This window comes from Choloepus didactylus, chromosome 3 (genome assembly GCF_015220235.1).
Source record: "Choloepus didactylus isolate mChoDid1 chromosome 3, mChoDid1.pri, whole genome shotgun sequence".
NCBI lineage: Eukaryota > Metazoa > Chordata > Mammalia > Pilosa > Megalonychidae > Choloepus > Choloepus didactylus.
Genome location: NC_051309.1, coordinates 215,418,682 through 215,434,839, shown reverse-complemented (window position 1 = coordinate 215,434,839; position 16,158 = coordinate 215,418,682). Strand labels below are relative to the sequence as shown.

Genomic DNA, 16,158 nt, shown 5'->3' with positions numbered 1-16,158 from the left:
GTACACTTTCACAATTTTTTTATGTATAATACCCTGTTTTGAGAAAGATTGTACTAATTGACATTTCCATCCACAGTATATGGGAATGCTTGTTATCTCACACCTTCACCCTCACTAACCCATACTAATATTTTTAAAAAAAAAATCTTTGCCAGTCTGATATGTAATAGTATCTTGTTGTTGGATCAATTTATTTTCTTTTTTGTTCTTATTTATTTATTTAGATTATCGCTGAATTTAAACACTCTGTATATATTTGTTGCCTATTTATGCTAGCAAATTACCTTATTATGTTTGCCAGTTTCTTGATATTTTCTTATTCTTTTTATTTTTCTGGATGTTTGGCAAGCATTATCAGTTCATTAAAGTGTATCTTGAGGTCTAGACTTTTATCTCTGTAATGTTTTATTTTTAATGTTTTATTTTTAATTAACTTTTTCTTTTGGAATAATTTTAGATTTACAGAAAAGTTGCAAAGATAGCACAGAGAATTCCCATATACATTATACCCAGCTTCCCCTAACATTAACATCTTACGTAACTATGGCATATGAGTTTAATTTGGGAGAGAATTGACACCATTCTTCTGGGACATGCATTGTCTCTCCATTCATGTCTCTTTCTTCTTTAAAAATAGTTTGTCTTATTTTTCTCTTTGAAGAATGAGTCTTTAAACGGGCCTTGGTTGTATTTTATAGATTTTTTTTTCTTTTAGGTTCTCTTTGGAAAAGTGAAGAAAATTCAGCCTTCTGTGGATAAAAACAAAGTTTCTTTGGATCCTTCTCCTAACTTTGATTGCCATATGTCGAGAAGTATACCTTCTCTGAAAGATAACATTGAGCTACAAGCTTACAGTTCAGCAGTATGTTAACTTTTTTGTTTCATTTTATTTCTTGAAAGTTAAATGCCTCACATTATATGTTAAAAGACTTGAAACAGCTTCCTCAAAGTATTAAATGAAAATCTGTTAATTCATTCAATATAATATGTTCTCAAACACTGTTTGAATATTGTGTTACAATATTTGTGATCTGGGAATGTTAAGAAGAATTTTCCAGATTTACATTTAACTTTATGGAAAGTATAGTGGCAACTTTGATTTAAATGTTCCACAGATTGATTCTTAATTTACAAAATATATGAACTTCTCTTTTAAACAAGGCTATTTTGTAACAATATCATCAACTCTTTTATTTTGCAAAAAGAGAAGGTTATGTTGAAGGCATTAAGTGAAACAGTAAATCTATGACATTGCTGAGATACTTCACTAGTGAACTTTTAATCCTCTGTATATATACTTCCACGTATAAAATGTATTAAGCTATTGTTAACTTTGCTAATTAACTTTTCCTACCAAAGAAAATATAGAATATTGGTTAAGAGCATATGCAAAACATTTAGCTTTCTATGAGAAAATACTTTTTATTCAAAAATATGTTGTGTTTGCTTCTGCAGACATTGATAGCCTACCAATGAAAAAACTATATGGTGGGGAAAAAAAGAGTAATTTTATGTATCTTCGAAAACACTATGGGTGAAGAAGGCAGGAGTGGGAGGGGGGTGTACATGGAAGCAGGTATATAAATAACATTATGCAGTTATAGATTTTTTTTTAAATAAGAGCTTGATGAAGTCTGGTTGCCAATATTAATCAGCATAAAAATGTTCCTTTTTTTCCTCCTTTATCTTTTAGGTATACTTCTATGAATACAATGTTCTTTCAAAGCCAGTAGATAAACCTAGGCAGTGTCTTCCATATGCAATAGTAACAGTAAAATTTGTTGGTCAAAAAGTAGATAATGGGCACTTAATGACATCTTTGAGATTCCTCTCAACAGGAATTCCTAAGAGGGCTGGTAAGATACATATATTATTCTATTTCAGTAGTATTTGTGCTGGTCTTAAACATTTCTGCATATTTTCCAATGTAGTTTGAATCTTTAAGAATTGTTTCACCTGTTTTCCATTTTGTATATATATATAGAATCATACTGCATGTATTTTGTGACTTATTTCACTCAGTATTATGTTTGATTCTTACATGTATAACTGTAGTTTATTTTTATTCATATTTATATAGTATTCCACTATGTATTCACTATTCTTCCGGGAATATTTTGGCACTTAACAGTTTCTCTCATATTCCATATATTGCTATTTTAAAAATTCATGTACATGTCTCTTGGTGCATATGTGCAAGAGTATTTCCTTAGAGTATATTCCTGCTCTAGAAATTTGCAGTTTAAACCAGGCAATGTTAAATGGTTTTCCAAAGTAGTTGCATTGGTTTTCATACATTCCAGCCAATACGTATTTTCCTTAATTTTTTCTTTTGTTTGTTTCTGACAGTCTAATGAGCATGAGATGGTATCTCATTGTGGCTCTAATTTGCATTTTCCTAATTATTTAAGAATCTCTACTTCCTTGCCAAACACTTGGTACTATCAGACTGTTGCAATTTTGCCACTTGAGGAGGTGTAAGATAACATCTCATTGAGGTTTTATTTTGCTTTTCCCAAATTACTTGAGGTTAATGATTATTTTATAAGTATATTGACCATTTAAGAGTTCCACTTTTCTGGAATTCCTGGTGAAATTATTATTGATTTGTAGGCATTCTTTGTATGCATTGGGTACCAGATCTCAGGTCAGTTGTAAATGTTTCAGGTATCTTTTCCAACTTTTAGTGTCTTTTGATGAACAGGGCTTCTTACTATCACATGTATGTTTTCTTTTTACCATTAGTGCTACTACATGTATCTTGTTTAAGGATGCTTTCCCTACACCAGGAACACGAAGATATTTTTCTGTTATCTTTTAAAAACTTTATAAATTTGTTTTCCCATTTTGTTCTTATCTACCTAGAATTGACTTTGGTGTGTGATATGATAAAGAGCCCCCCTTATTTTATTTTACATATGGATACCCAGTTGGCTCAGTACCAGTTTTTGGAGAACCCATTTTCCCCACTGATCTGCAGTTGGCCACAGGTGCCACAAAGATTTCCTACTGGGCCCTCTATTCAGTTCTATCCATCTTTTTGCCTATCTTTATGCCAGTAGCACAGGCCTTAATTACTGCAGCTACATTAGAAATGCTGCTGTCCAAAGAGCAGATCTGCCATCTTGTTGTTTTTGTTTTAAAAAAAATTTTTTTAAGAATTGTTTTCTGCCCTTTGTCCATGTAAATTTTAGAGTTAGCTTATCATGGTCTACTTATCATTCAGCTTATCATTTGTCTACTAACAAATCCATTAGAATTTTTATTTATATATACACAGAGAGCGATAGATATAAACATGGATATATAAATTATTTTGTGGAAAATTAACTAACTATTATATTGAGTCTTTTAATCCATGAATATAGTATTTCTCTCCAGTTGTTTTGGTTTTTGCTAATGTATTTCAGTTTTATAATTTTCTCTGTAAGACCTTACATTCTTTTGTTTTATTCTTAAATATTTCATATTTTATGCTATTTTAAATGGGATCTTATTAAAGTTTTATTTTCTAGCTATTTGTTGCTGGTATATGTCAATTCAATGGATTTGAAAGTGTACAATTCAGTGATTTTTAGTATATTCTCAGATATGTGTAACCATCACCACAGTCAAATTTAGAACATTTTCATTACCTCATTAAGAAATTTTGTAACTGCTGTACTGCCTTTCCCCCTCATACTCCCCAGTCCTAAAAACATAATTGCTTTTTGTGGTCTATTTTCGATAATTTCTAGTCTGAATTCAGCCAAAACACTTTTCATTTTTTTGTTGTTTTATCTTCTTTCTTTTGAAATATGGAATCTCCTTTTTTTGAAGATACTGTTATTTATAATTTCATTGTATATTTCAGTTTTCTTATTTCTTTACTTTTTATGCATAGATTCTGAGTTCGTACCTGTCTGATTGTTATTCATTTGGGGGGCTTGATACCTGCTTACAGAAGAAAGGTTAAGGAATTGTCTATTTTGCACCCTCACTAAATCTGTATTTTCTTGGTGAGTCATATCCCGACTCAGTTTGAATTATTTAAGAGGTTAATGTAGCCCTCCCAGGCTTCGTAGTCTGTCTTTGCTGTTGGTCACTCACCACTAACTCACTTTACTTTTCACATTCTCCCTCAGCTAGAATGCTTAAATTTGGAGACAATAGAAATGGACCTTTCCCCACTTTTACTGTGGCCCATCTGCAATCTTATAACTTATTACTTTAATCAAAGAATGATGCCTTTCAGGATGATAAACTTTGGGGAATACTTGTATTATGCCCAAGGTCAAGGCCACATTTGTTGTCTATGAGCATATTCATCTCCTCCTAGATACTCTAGGTCTCCACTATCCTGTATACTAGTCACATGTGGCTATTTAAATTTAAGTTAAGTAAAATTAAAAATTTAATTCCTCACTCATACCAGGTACATTTCAACTGCTCAGTTAGCCAGATATAGAACATTCCCCACATCACAGACTATATGGTGCTGGTATCCACTTGTCATTGTGCTTCATGGATTGTAATCTGGTTTTATTACAATTTTCTGGTTTTATTGAAGTTACTGGATTTGTTCTCTGTGTTTCATTTGTTATTTGGTGGGAATGTCAAAAAGGGGAGTAAAGTAAAAATGCCTTTATTAAGTGTAAAAAAGCCATGTAGCATAGGTGATTAAGGTTCTCTTGTTTATAAAAACTGTGTGATCCTGGGCAAATTACTCTTAATATCACTTCCTAAAATAGGGAATTCTCAAGACTGAATGAATTAATATACATGAAGAATTTAAAACAGTTCCTGGCATCCACTAAGCACTCTCTAAGTTATTATTAACATTATTTATATGTTAATATGCATTTAGCATATGCTTACAAAAGTGGAAGCACTATACAAACTCATGTAACTAAGTTTCTTTTCTCATGTTGGTACTAACCTATCTCAATTTTTTAAATAGCTGCAGTACATTCCATTTGGTGACATTTATTATAGCATAGGCACATAGTAATTTTGCTATTACAATTATTCCTATGCCATTATTTAACCAGTTTCATATTGATGAATAGTTAGGTTTCTAGCTTTCAGCTGTCATGGGTTATTGTACTAAAAATCCTTGTATGTATAACTTTGTTATTTGTACAAGTATATCAGAATGATAAATTTGTGAAAGTACATTTCCTGGGTATAGATGATTTTCAGTCATGCTTTAAAATGACTTCTCTACTCCAGGATTATAAAAATATCCGTCTGTGGGTTTCTTTCAATACTTTTATAGCTTTGTTTTTTACAGTGGCTTCTATTTTGGCATAAGTATACATGGTATAGGGATTCACCTTTCCTTTCCCCTCTTCCCTTCATAGCTCCCTCTAAAACTGCATCTCTTTTATTTGTGATCCTATTTCCTCTATAGCTTGCTACAGATAAAAAAATATAATTACTAATATAATTAAAATATAATTATAAGACTTTAGAGACCTTCAGAATGTCAAGCTTTTAGTTGTGAAAAAGAACCTTATGGAACTTTTTTCCTAATGATGTGATTATGGCTCTATGTATCTCATAAATAAATCACAAGCAATTTTTAATCAATTTCTGTTTTAGTAAAGACATTTCTATGATGTTATTTAACTATGAGTATTTGTGAACATTTATGGGAAATTATTATTTACTTGTTAAATGTGCATTTTTATAAAATCCATCATTGCATGAAATTCCTTATGAAATTTTAAGAATAAATTTCTGTAAATTATAAAGGAATTTGCTTTTATTTTCCATATTTTCATTTATTATATCTACTATTTGCAGAAATGAATACTTAACCATCACAAGTATGAAGGAAGGGGTTTGCTTTGGCACATGGGAATCATTTTTGGTCTTTTTACCCCTACTTCTCCATCTCATCCCCCTTTCCTTTTTTTGTTTTTCCATGGTAGAAGCAAAGAAGCAAGGTAACAGTATGGAGAGGCACTTTTGCCACTAATATGTAGACACTAGTATTAAATATCTGAATATAGGAAATTAATATAAGAATACCTACTCTATGAGTAACATGTTTTTATTACTGTTTGCTTTTTTATTAATTATTTCTTTTTATTTCCTATCTGTCACAGTTCAAAGTCTTTGGTGGAAATTTTTTTAAAGTAATATCCCTAGACTAGGACAGTTCCATGCTATATCATTTATACTCTATTGTTTGTTACTCATCCTCTTCTCTCCTTGTTTTTCTGCTGAGAACACATCTTAATCATGAAAAGGGTATTCGATAAACTTTGAATTGAAAGCGCTCATGACATAATTTACTTCTATTACTAGAGATGACTATAAAAAAACTTTTTCTTCCTGTTTTTTTTTTACTTTCTTATTATTTCCACAGAAAGAACATGTTCTCTGAATAACTGTACAGTGGCCAAAAGAATTGGAAAAGGAAAAGATGCTACTGTCATCTTTGAGCATTTCAGGAAACCTGTAGACCCATTTGTTCAGGAAAACTGTTCATGCAATGCACTAAATTCAGAGATAAATCCTTCCAACAATAATTCTAATTCTTATGGAAATGTGCAAAATGGAAACATTTCTATATTTGAAACATACAGTGGACAGACAGAACACAATTTAGTGGAAAGTAGTGACACTTCTGAAGTACATGCACATGATTCAGATCTTTCATTTATGCCCATTGATACCAGAAAAAGCATTAATAGTGACCTCTTGTTAAACTTGACGTATCTTAAAAATATTTTAAGTGGTATTTCTGCTGCTTTTCCCATTCACAACAATATTGGCTCAAGTACAGTTATTACTTCAAAGCACATCAAAGACCCAAGACTGATGAGGAGAGAAGAAAGCATGGGAAAACAGAATAATTTGACAGATTTAAATGAGATTTTGCCATTTGAGAAGAGTTTGGGTTATGTTAATTCAGAACTAAACCTGTCATCTATGCCAACTAATTCTACCTCCTCATCAGAAGTCATCCCTAGTGATCATGCTGTTCTTACTAACTGTTTGGATTCCCCTTGCATCAAAATTTCTTTTGATGATTCACAATCTCAGGCTCACCACGTGTGCTCTGAGGTCTGTGATGATACAACTCCAAATAAAATTACTTTGGCAGGACAATGTAAGGGCCAAGGCAATTTTCCCTTCCCAACTTCCTTATCAAATGTAGTTTCAGAACTTAAGAACCAAAAGTACAGTGAGGAAAAATCCAAGAAATCCCAACAGAGAAGCAACATCCCACTTTTACTTAAACAAAACAGTGAATCACGTAACTCTCGTGAATCAGTTAATACTTGTTCAGAAGGGTACAATACTCATAACTCTCAGGAATCACACTCTTCCAATTTAAAAACTATATGTCAAAGTGGTCACCAAATGCCTACAGTTTCTCTACTCCAAAAGAAGGAAAGCATACGTAAGTGTATTAAAAATACTGGAAAGCTGGAAAACCTCAAGACTGACCCAGAAGACAATTCTGAAGATGGAAGAAAGCAAAATTTGTGGAAATTTGAATATTGTTCTACTGATGAAACAAGTAACAGTCCAATCGATAATTACATTCCATTGCTCAAAGAAAGTGAGAGTCTTGATTCTTCTGGAAAAAACTGTGATAAAATATTAGTTACTCAAGAGTTAGAAATACCAAAATCTTGCGTATCTGTCACAGAGGATAAGGATGAACTAGATAATGCAGCAATGGAATTAGAAAATCATCTTGCTCCATGTGTCGAGAGCCTGTCACAAAAGCATCTTCAACATTCTTTGAAGTATGGAAATAATAACATTAATACAAGTTTTGCCATTACTCAAAAACTAATGGAACCAGAAATGGAAAAAACAATTCAAAGTGGTGTTAGCATTATGACTGATGCTTTCCAGGACACAAAAGACAACCCCCAGGCCAACGAACTGCTGACTGATACAGTTTTTTCATCATATGACATTGAAGCAGCGCATGATAATTCCAATTGTAACATAACTAGAGAACATATATGTGTCTCTAGGAAAAATGAAAATGAGTCAGTGTCATTAGAGAGCATTCAAAGAGACTTCAAAGAAACTCTTCATATTGAATGTGAAGATCAGAGTCACCCTCTGTTCTGTGATACACAGTTGAACAATGATATACACCTGAATATTGATTTCAAAGGACAAAAGGATGATAAAGATAATGAAAATGAGGACAAAGAGAATGATATTGCTTTGTCTACAGAAAACAGCATAAAGAACGTATATGGAGATGAGAAGCAGGGTTTTCATACAAACAAATTTGTCACCAATGTAGATGAGAGGAGGGAGAGTAAAAATTGCAGCGATGTGGAAATTCTTGGTTCTGAAGGATTTTCTAGTATGTTTAACTTGACTTGGAGAGAACCATATGTATCAACAGAAAATACATTATTGGAAAGTGAAGATACTGTCACTGCCTTAAAAGAAAAAAATACTCAAAATAATGGAAGGAGTCTAGAGCATTTGGCTTCCACAAAGCTTTCTGAAGTTGTAGATTCTTCAGTGTATGTAGCCTCAAATGGTGCAGTACAGATAGCTAGTACTACTATACCTCCATTAAGCACAAATCGTGAAGATCACCAAAGAGACCAGTTTAAAAAAACTTGTTCTCCTGAGAGTCCAGATTTTGGTTTGTCAGTAAAAGTTAGGGTTTCTGATTGTGAAAATGCTATGGATAAAAATAAGTTAGAGGACTCATTTCATCAATCCATAATAAATGAGGACGCAGTTATTCAAAGTTTGGAATTGGAAAATGAGATTGAAGTAGGATCAGAACCATGTGATGATTCTTTTCTGTTTGAACAAGATACACGTAGCCATGAAAATGTACTTTATGAGGAATTTGGGGCCCCTTATGAAGCTCTGAAGTCTCGTATTGATTGGAAAGCTCTATTAGGAAGCAGTAACTGGGAGATGGAAGTTTTGAAAAGTACCACGAGAAGGGAGTATAGAGATCAGTGTTACTCTGATGAAAGTAGTTGTTTTTCTTCACAGAAAAATAAAGCAAAGCTCCCCAACCCAATTTTACTTCCAGATCTACAAGTTAGAATTACTAATATATTTCAGCCAGGATTCAGCCCTACTGCTCACTCCCTTGCATTGAAAGATAATTTTTGCAAATGTGTAATGGAATCTGTGGAATCAGAAATAAACAAGGAGGAGGAGAAAGTTCCAGGATTTGAAATTTATTCCCAGTCTTCAGGCAAAAATTCAGATTATCCATGTGAGAATGAATATGATAATATAAGGGAAGAATCAGGACTAGTGAGTAAATCTGAAATTTCCCATTCTTTTGACTTGAATCATAATTCACAAGTGAATCACATATCTGAAGAACAAAACAGTGACTCTTTGTTAACTGAACCTTCTAATATCACAACAATAAATAATGAAAGCTCCTCTGCAAAATCAAAAACTGTCTGTAATGATACTAGAAGTAAAAAGCACTTGGAATCAAGAATTAGCAAAAGAAAGCTACACATATCTTTTGGGAACCAAAGCGTATCACATAAAGATTTAAGACATCAAGAAATTTATGGGAAAAAGAGGAGGCTTACTAGTCAAGACTCATCTGAATGTTTTTCTTCATTATCCCAAGGAAGAATTAAAACATTTTCACAGTCAGAAAAGCACATTAGAAGTGTCTTGGATATTCTAAGTAGTGAAGCATCTTTATGCAAAAGCAAACGTCTTTCCAGAAAACTTGACAGAGCTGTTCTTCACTTAAAAAAAGCTCATAGAAGAGTGCACACATCTTTGCAGCTTATAGCTAAAGTGGGAGAAAACAGGAAGGGCCCATTACCAAAATCATATGCAATAATTTGCAATAATTTCTGGGAAAGTTGTGACCTTGAAGGTTATAGTTCCATGTCAGAAAGAAAATATTATTCCACTAAGCAATTTTTGTCAAAAAGAAAAAAGGACGGACAGGGAGAAAAAAGAGCTTTAGGATTTGATGTTGGTGAATCATTAACTTGTGTGTCAAAACCCAAGTCTTACAAAAGAAATGAAGAGAGAATCACAGAATGCTTTTCTAAGGAAAATGTGACCAGCAGTGTCTCCAGAAGTCACACCACTATTGATATGAAAGAATTTTGTGATCAAGAACAACATCCTAAATCACAGTCACCCCTATCCACAATGTCCCAGAGTACATCTCTCTCAGTATATGATAATAGTAGTATGAGAAATCCACCATCATCAGAACTTCAGCTCTTTACTGGAAAAACTGAGTGTCTGTATTCCCCAGACTACCCAGATGAAAAACTACCTGAAAAAGAAAATCAAATTGGTACGAACTTTTCATCTAACACTGGAAAATTTGAAAAGCTTGAGAACCATTCATCACATAATGATTTTAAAGATGAAACAAAAGAAATCAATTCCGAGGCTAACAAAGTAGTAAATAAAAGTAATTCAGTATCTTTAAGCAGCATAAAAGAAAACAATGTACGTTTTAGTACAGACAAAAATTATGAGGCATCTTGTATAACTCACACAGAGGTGAAAACTGACATACTTATTTCAGTCCTAGAATCCAGTGTAAAGCCCTTTTTAAATGTTAATGTGTACAAACCAGATAACCTTATTTTTTCTGGATGTAAAAGAAAGCTCAATGTGAATTTTCCTTTAGAAAAATGGGCAGCTCCAGCTAAGAGTTCCATACCAACCATTATTACAGGGAACTTCCTCATTGACCCATTAAACCTGATAGCAAGTGAAAATTATAACAGTATTCCTCAATTATTATCAGCTGCTCCAGTAAAAGCTAGTGAGGGAGAATCTTCAAACTCTTATTTGGATAAACAGGGAATTTTTGCTATAGATTCTTTAGCAACATCTGCTGTATCATGTAATCAGCAGGAATGTGGTGGAAAGGAGTTTCCAAAAACAGAACAATGCTCTTCAAGTAATTGCTTCCAAATAGATGATAATGAAACAAATATTACGGAAGATTCTGAGTTGGCTCTAACATCAGTAATTGAAGAAAATAAAAGTTATGAGGCAAATACGATGAAGAAACTACTTTCCAGTGATAGTTCTCTGCTCTTAACAGGAAACACAAAGGGTGCTTCAAAATTTTTCGCAAAGCAAGACATTCAGGACAGAAAAACCTGTAAAGTTAAACAAGCAGAAAAAGCAAAAGATTCCGTTGGAGATGTATACCACAAAAAAAGCATGAGTGCAGGATCAGCTGTTAAGACTGAGTATAAAAATCCAAAGAAAAAGATATTAGAAAAAGAATCCTATTTAAGTGAGAAAACAATTAAAAATAACTTGATTGATTCTCATCTAAACATTAGAAATACCACATCTACTGAGGCAATTTCTTTGAATAACACAGTTCCTAATCACCCTAACGAAAGAGAGAAAGAGGGTAAAGTTAAAGTTAATAAAGACTCTCTGTCTGACTTGACATCACATTCAGAAACAACCTGTAGTTTCAAACCAGACATAGGAATTAATCATATGCCTGTTTCACATGCCCACTCTGAAACTTCTAAAGTCACTCCTTCGAAGAAGCCTACTTCATACATGAATGAATTCAAAGAAAAACGCTCAGCTAATTATACCTCTTTTATGGGTAAGTTCACTCCCATTTTGCAGAGGGCAGATAAAACATCATCTTTGCAGATTCTACAGGAAGAAACTAAGGTTTGTGAAAATATTCTCCCTTTCTTTGTTGAAGCTTTTGAAAGAAAGCAAGAATGTTCACTTGAACAAATTTTGATTTCTCGAGAACTGTTGGTAGGACAAAACCTGTGGAATAATTGTAAACACAAATTAAAACCATGTGCTGTTGACTCTTTGGTAGAACTCCAAATGATGATGGAAACTATTCAGTTCATTGAAAATAAAAAAAGGCTTTTAAGAGGTGAACCAAGATTCCGAAGCTTGCTTTGGTATGATGAGACATTGTACAGTGAGCTACTTAGTGGACCACGTGGATATCAACAACAATCCAATTTCTATCCTGCTTTTCAAGGAAGGTTAAAATATAATGCGTTCTGTGAGGTACAGAACTATCATGATCAGTTAATTGAATTGTTTGAAGAAAGCAAAAGGGAAAATAATTCATACTATGCATTCTTAAAATACAAACGACAGATTGATGAGTGTGAAGCAATAATGAAACATTGTTCTGATTGCTTTGACTTTTCTCTTTCCGTTCCATTTACCTGTGGAGTTAACTTTGGAGATAGTTTAGGAGATCTAGAAACCGTAAGGAAAAGTACTTTAGAGCTGATTAGTGTATATGGGGACTCTTCTAAAGTTCATTCGTATCCAGGAAAACAAGACCATCTGTGGATTATCATAGAAATGATCTCCTCAAAAGTTAATTTTATCAAGAGCAATGAGGCAGTAAGTATTAGAATATCTCTTTATGGTCTGGAACATATCTTTTTTGATGCTGCAAAAAGTCTTGTTTGGAAGGAGAGAAAACAATCTTCAAGCAGAAAATACTCACAAAAGAAGAAAAAAGAAGTGCTACTCAAAATGAATCAAGATGCTTTTTCTAAATTGCAGGAAATGTATGATACATTGTTTAAAGATTTAGGAAATGAACATGTTTCCAATATTGGACTTGAGGATACTATGATTTCTTTCGGAAAGTCAGATGATCTAATAAACAAAGCATCAGCTAGCATAGAAAGCTATAGGTTTAACAGTACTTTGCTTTCACACCCAGATATTTGTTGTATTAGTGAAATATTGGATCAAGCAGAATATGCAGACTTCAAAAAATTACAGAAACTCACTTTGAGATGCACAGATCACTTAGAAACTTTAAAAAAATACTTTCAGATGTTGCAAGAAGATAACATAGATAATATTTTCATCACAGAGGAAAACGTTTTGGACATAATGAAAAACCACAACCGTGGGGCTATAATTTTAAAGCCTGAAACTATTGAAACATATGTTGAAATCATCATGCTCTCAGAAACAGTTTATTTTCTTAAAAACTCGATGGCAAAGAAACTAGACAAACAGAGGTTTCGAGGTATGCTTTGGTTTGATTTGTCACTTCTTCCTGACCTGGTTCACTGCCAAGAAAAAATGGCTTCTTTTTCATTTCTTAAAGATAACTCAACAGATTGCCTTTGGAAAGTGATAGAGACTGCTATTTCTGAACTTAAGAAAGATCTGGATATTATCCACAAATATGATGATGCCATTAATTGCTCATATGCTCTTCATTTGCTCTCAAGAGAACTTGAAGAACTTTCAGAAATAAAAGAACTTCTGAAGAAGTCTAAATGTTCTGTTCCCACATATATCGACTTTGTGCCATGCATAGCATCCATAAATTATGGAAGCACTGTGACAGAGTTAGAATACAACTACAATCAGTTTTCTACGCTGCTAGAAAATGTAACGGCTGCCCCTCGGAAAGATTTAGGAAAGATGGCCCATATTATGAAAGTTATGAAAACTATTGAACATATGAAGATTATATGCACTAAAAATGCTAAATTAACTGTTTCCTTTATCCTATACCAAATGTTGTATAATAGAAGGAAGGCTTCCCAACCGAAAAGAGAAGAAAAGATGAATATTCATGTTATAAAACCTGGGAAGAGCATCAGTAAATCCACTTGTATAAAGGTACCCTCAATTCCAGAGTGCATAATCAAAAACGTTTCAAATTCTTCTAAAAAACGACCTATCACTGTAGATGTATGTGAAGATTCTCAGGAACAAGAGAAAAATACTACTCTTCCCAGTTGTAAAAAGCAAAAGGTATGAATGTTTTAAAATTAAACCTGTATAAGTATTCTTTTTGAAAACAAGTCACTCTTTAAGCTAGCAAATAGTTACAGAATTGTAAAAATTGAGAATGCTTTACATATTGCCTTGTAAAATGAATTTGCTCTACTAACTAAAATACTGGATTAAACAATTTATATTTCTATGAAATGATGTAAATGTTGACTTTCAATCCATAATTCCATATATGAGAGATAACCTTGAAAATGTCTATCTTTAAAATTAAATTTAAATAAATTATTTAATTTAGAAAGTATTTCATGGAAGAATATGAATTTTAATATTATTTTAAGGGTAAATCTAATATTATGAATGTGAGTTGAGTGACCAAATATTTGTTGAGTAGTTTCTGCATAACAAGCCAATGCCCAGTATAGTGAATATTAAAAACTGGCTAATGCAGTTATGATCCATATGGAATAATAGGGCAGGTATTTAAAAATAGATGTTTATCAAGAAATTAGAGGAAGTCTTATATAAATGCATTTTGTTTAAAAGTTTTATATAATATTCATTATGTGCTTGACACTATTCCAAGGATTATACAAATATTAACTTATTTTCCACAAAAATCTTTATAGTTTATACATTGTTACTGTTTATTTAAAGGTAAGGAAGTTGAGGCACAGAAAGGTTAAATAACTTTCCTGAAGTCAAAGAGTTAGTAAATGTGAGAGTTCTGATCCAGAATTAGGCAGTCTAACTCCAAAGCCCATGCTGATAGTTGCCCCTGCCCTATTCACAGAGGCCTTTCTTGTAACTTTTCAAGAATTTCTTAGTTCAGAAGTTAAAAAAACAAACAAACAAACAAAAAAAACAGAAAATGAGAAGCAAACTTCTTCCTCTGCCTATCTGTACTTTATAAATCTAATTGTATTTGTTAAACCAGTTCAAGAGGCTTAAGAATCTAATCATTTATTGCACCATGTTTATAGGAAAATGCATTACAACCAGTTTATAAACATACCTGCACATACAAACACAACAGGAACGCAAGTTGTGTATACCACATCAAGAATAAAGTGAGGGTGGTACTAAAAAGGCAGTGTAGCTATTGAGAAAAAAAGAGGGAAAAGCTTAGGTTGTTAGAGATTTAATAAATCTTCATAGGAAAACACAACACAGACCAAAGCTTTGTCTTTAAAGAAAAAAAAAAATTATCAGATGCAAGTAAAAATAAAAAGGATATTTCAGTTATGGAAAATAGCAAAGACAGAAAGAATGCTTATTGACATCATTTGAAAAATGACTTTAAAATTAAGTCTGAAACAAAATTTAACTTAAGGGACAAGAGTAAGCCAAGGATGGAGAAGTTTTTTTCAGAGTACAGAATGTCATAAGTATAGGTCTAAGGTAAGTATTACAGAATAATGTGATGTGAACATGTTTTTTTTTTCCAATAATAAAGGGTAAGAAGATTCTGAATATGGTTAGAAGTCGTCAGTCAGCCCTGACTTAGAAAAGGATGATGTTTTACAGAATAAGAAAGAAAAAAATTCATATTTGACAGACATTATTTAAAGAATTGATGAGGCCGCTGTTTTTGAGGGTAGGCTCATTAATGAGTTTAATTTTAGGCAGTGCATTTTACATGGTGATAGAAAAAGCAACTGCAAATATCTGATTTTAAAATAATTTGTATTATAGTTTACATCCTCACCAATGTAAATTTTCTTTGTATATTTTCAACATAGGTTACCATGAATGATGTCATAAAAATCAACAAAGAAAAGGCATTTTTCAAGAATCCAAGGTAGGAATTGCCATCACCTCTATCTGTAGGAAAAAAACAAAATTGAGCAAATGTTAAGGAACAAGAATAAACAATTTATAAAACTGTTGGATCATGCATGTAACTTGGTTACAAGAGTATATTAAGGATGGAGAAGGAGGTTGTTCCAGGTTATAGAATGTCTTAAGTGTGGTGATTTAAAGGATAAGTGGATTCTGAGTACAGTTAGAAGTTATTCAGTCATCCAGGGCTTTAAAATGGGTACTATTGTACAGAATAAGGAAAATTTGTTTTTGACAGATACTGCTTTAAGAATTGATGGCACTTAGTGACTGATTTACTAAAAAGGGCATAAGAGAATAGAAAAAGTGATTAGATTGATTTTTTTTAACTTGTAGATTTTATAGACCAGCCAAATTTCAAAATAAGTTAGAGATAAAAAGTTGCCAACTTATATTACTAATAAATCCTCAACTTCAACTATCCTTCAATGTATTATTGTACATTAACACAATAATACAAATAATACAATAATACAAATACATTAATACAAATAGTGTTAAGGAAGTAAGTTAAGTAAGTTGAGATAAAATAAATTAGTTAAAATAAAGTTAAATAAGTTAAAGATAAAAAATAAAGATAAATAAGTTAAAGTTAATAAG

At 32.3% G+C, this 16,158-nt stretch overlaps 1 protein-coding gene across 1 annotated transcript in view; it reads left to right on the top strand.

Annotated features, from left to right (window-relative positions):
• TEX15 (testis expressed 15, meiosis and synapsis associated) overlaps positions 1 to 16,158 on the top strand; it is a 90,559-nt gene that overhangs the window by 68,449 nt on the left and 5,952 nt on the right. Inside the window, exons 6-9 of the mRNA XM_037831304.1 lie at positions 716 to 862; positions 1,694 to 1,856; positions 6,356 to 13,737; positions 15,459 to 15,517. Coding sequence (XP_037687232.1) covers positions 716 to 862; positions 1,694 to 1,856; positions 6,356 to 13,737; positions 15,459 to 15,517 — 7,751 coding nt within the window. The remainder of the gene's footprint in view (positions 1 to 715; positions 863 to 1,693; positions 1,857 to 6,355; positions 13,738 to 15,458; positions 15,518 to 16,158) is intronic.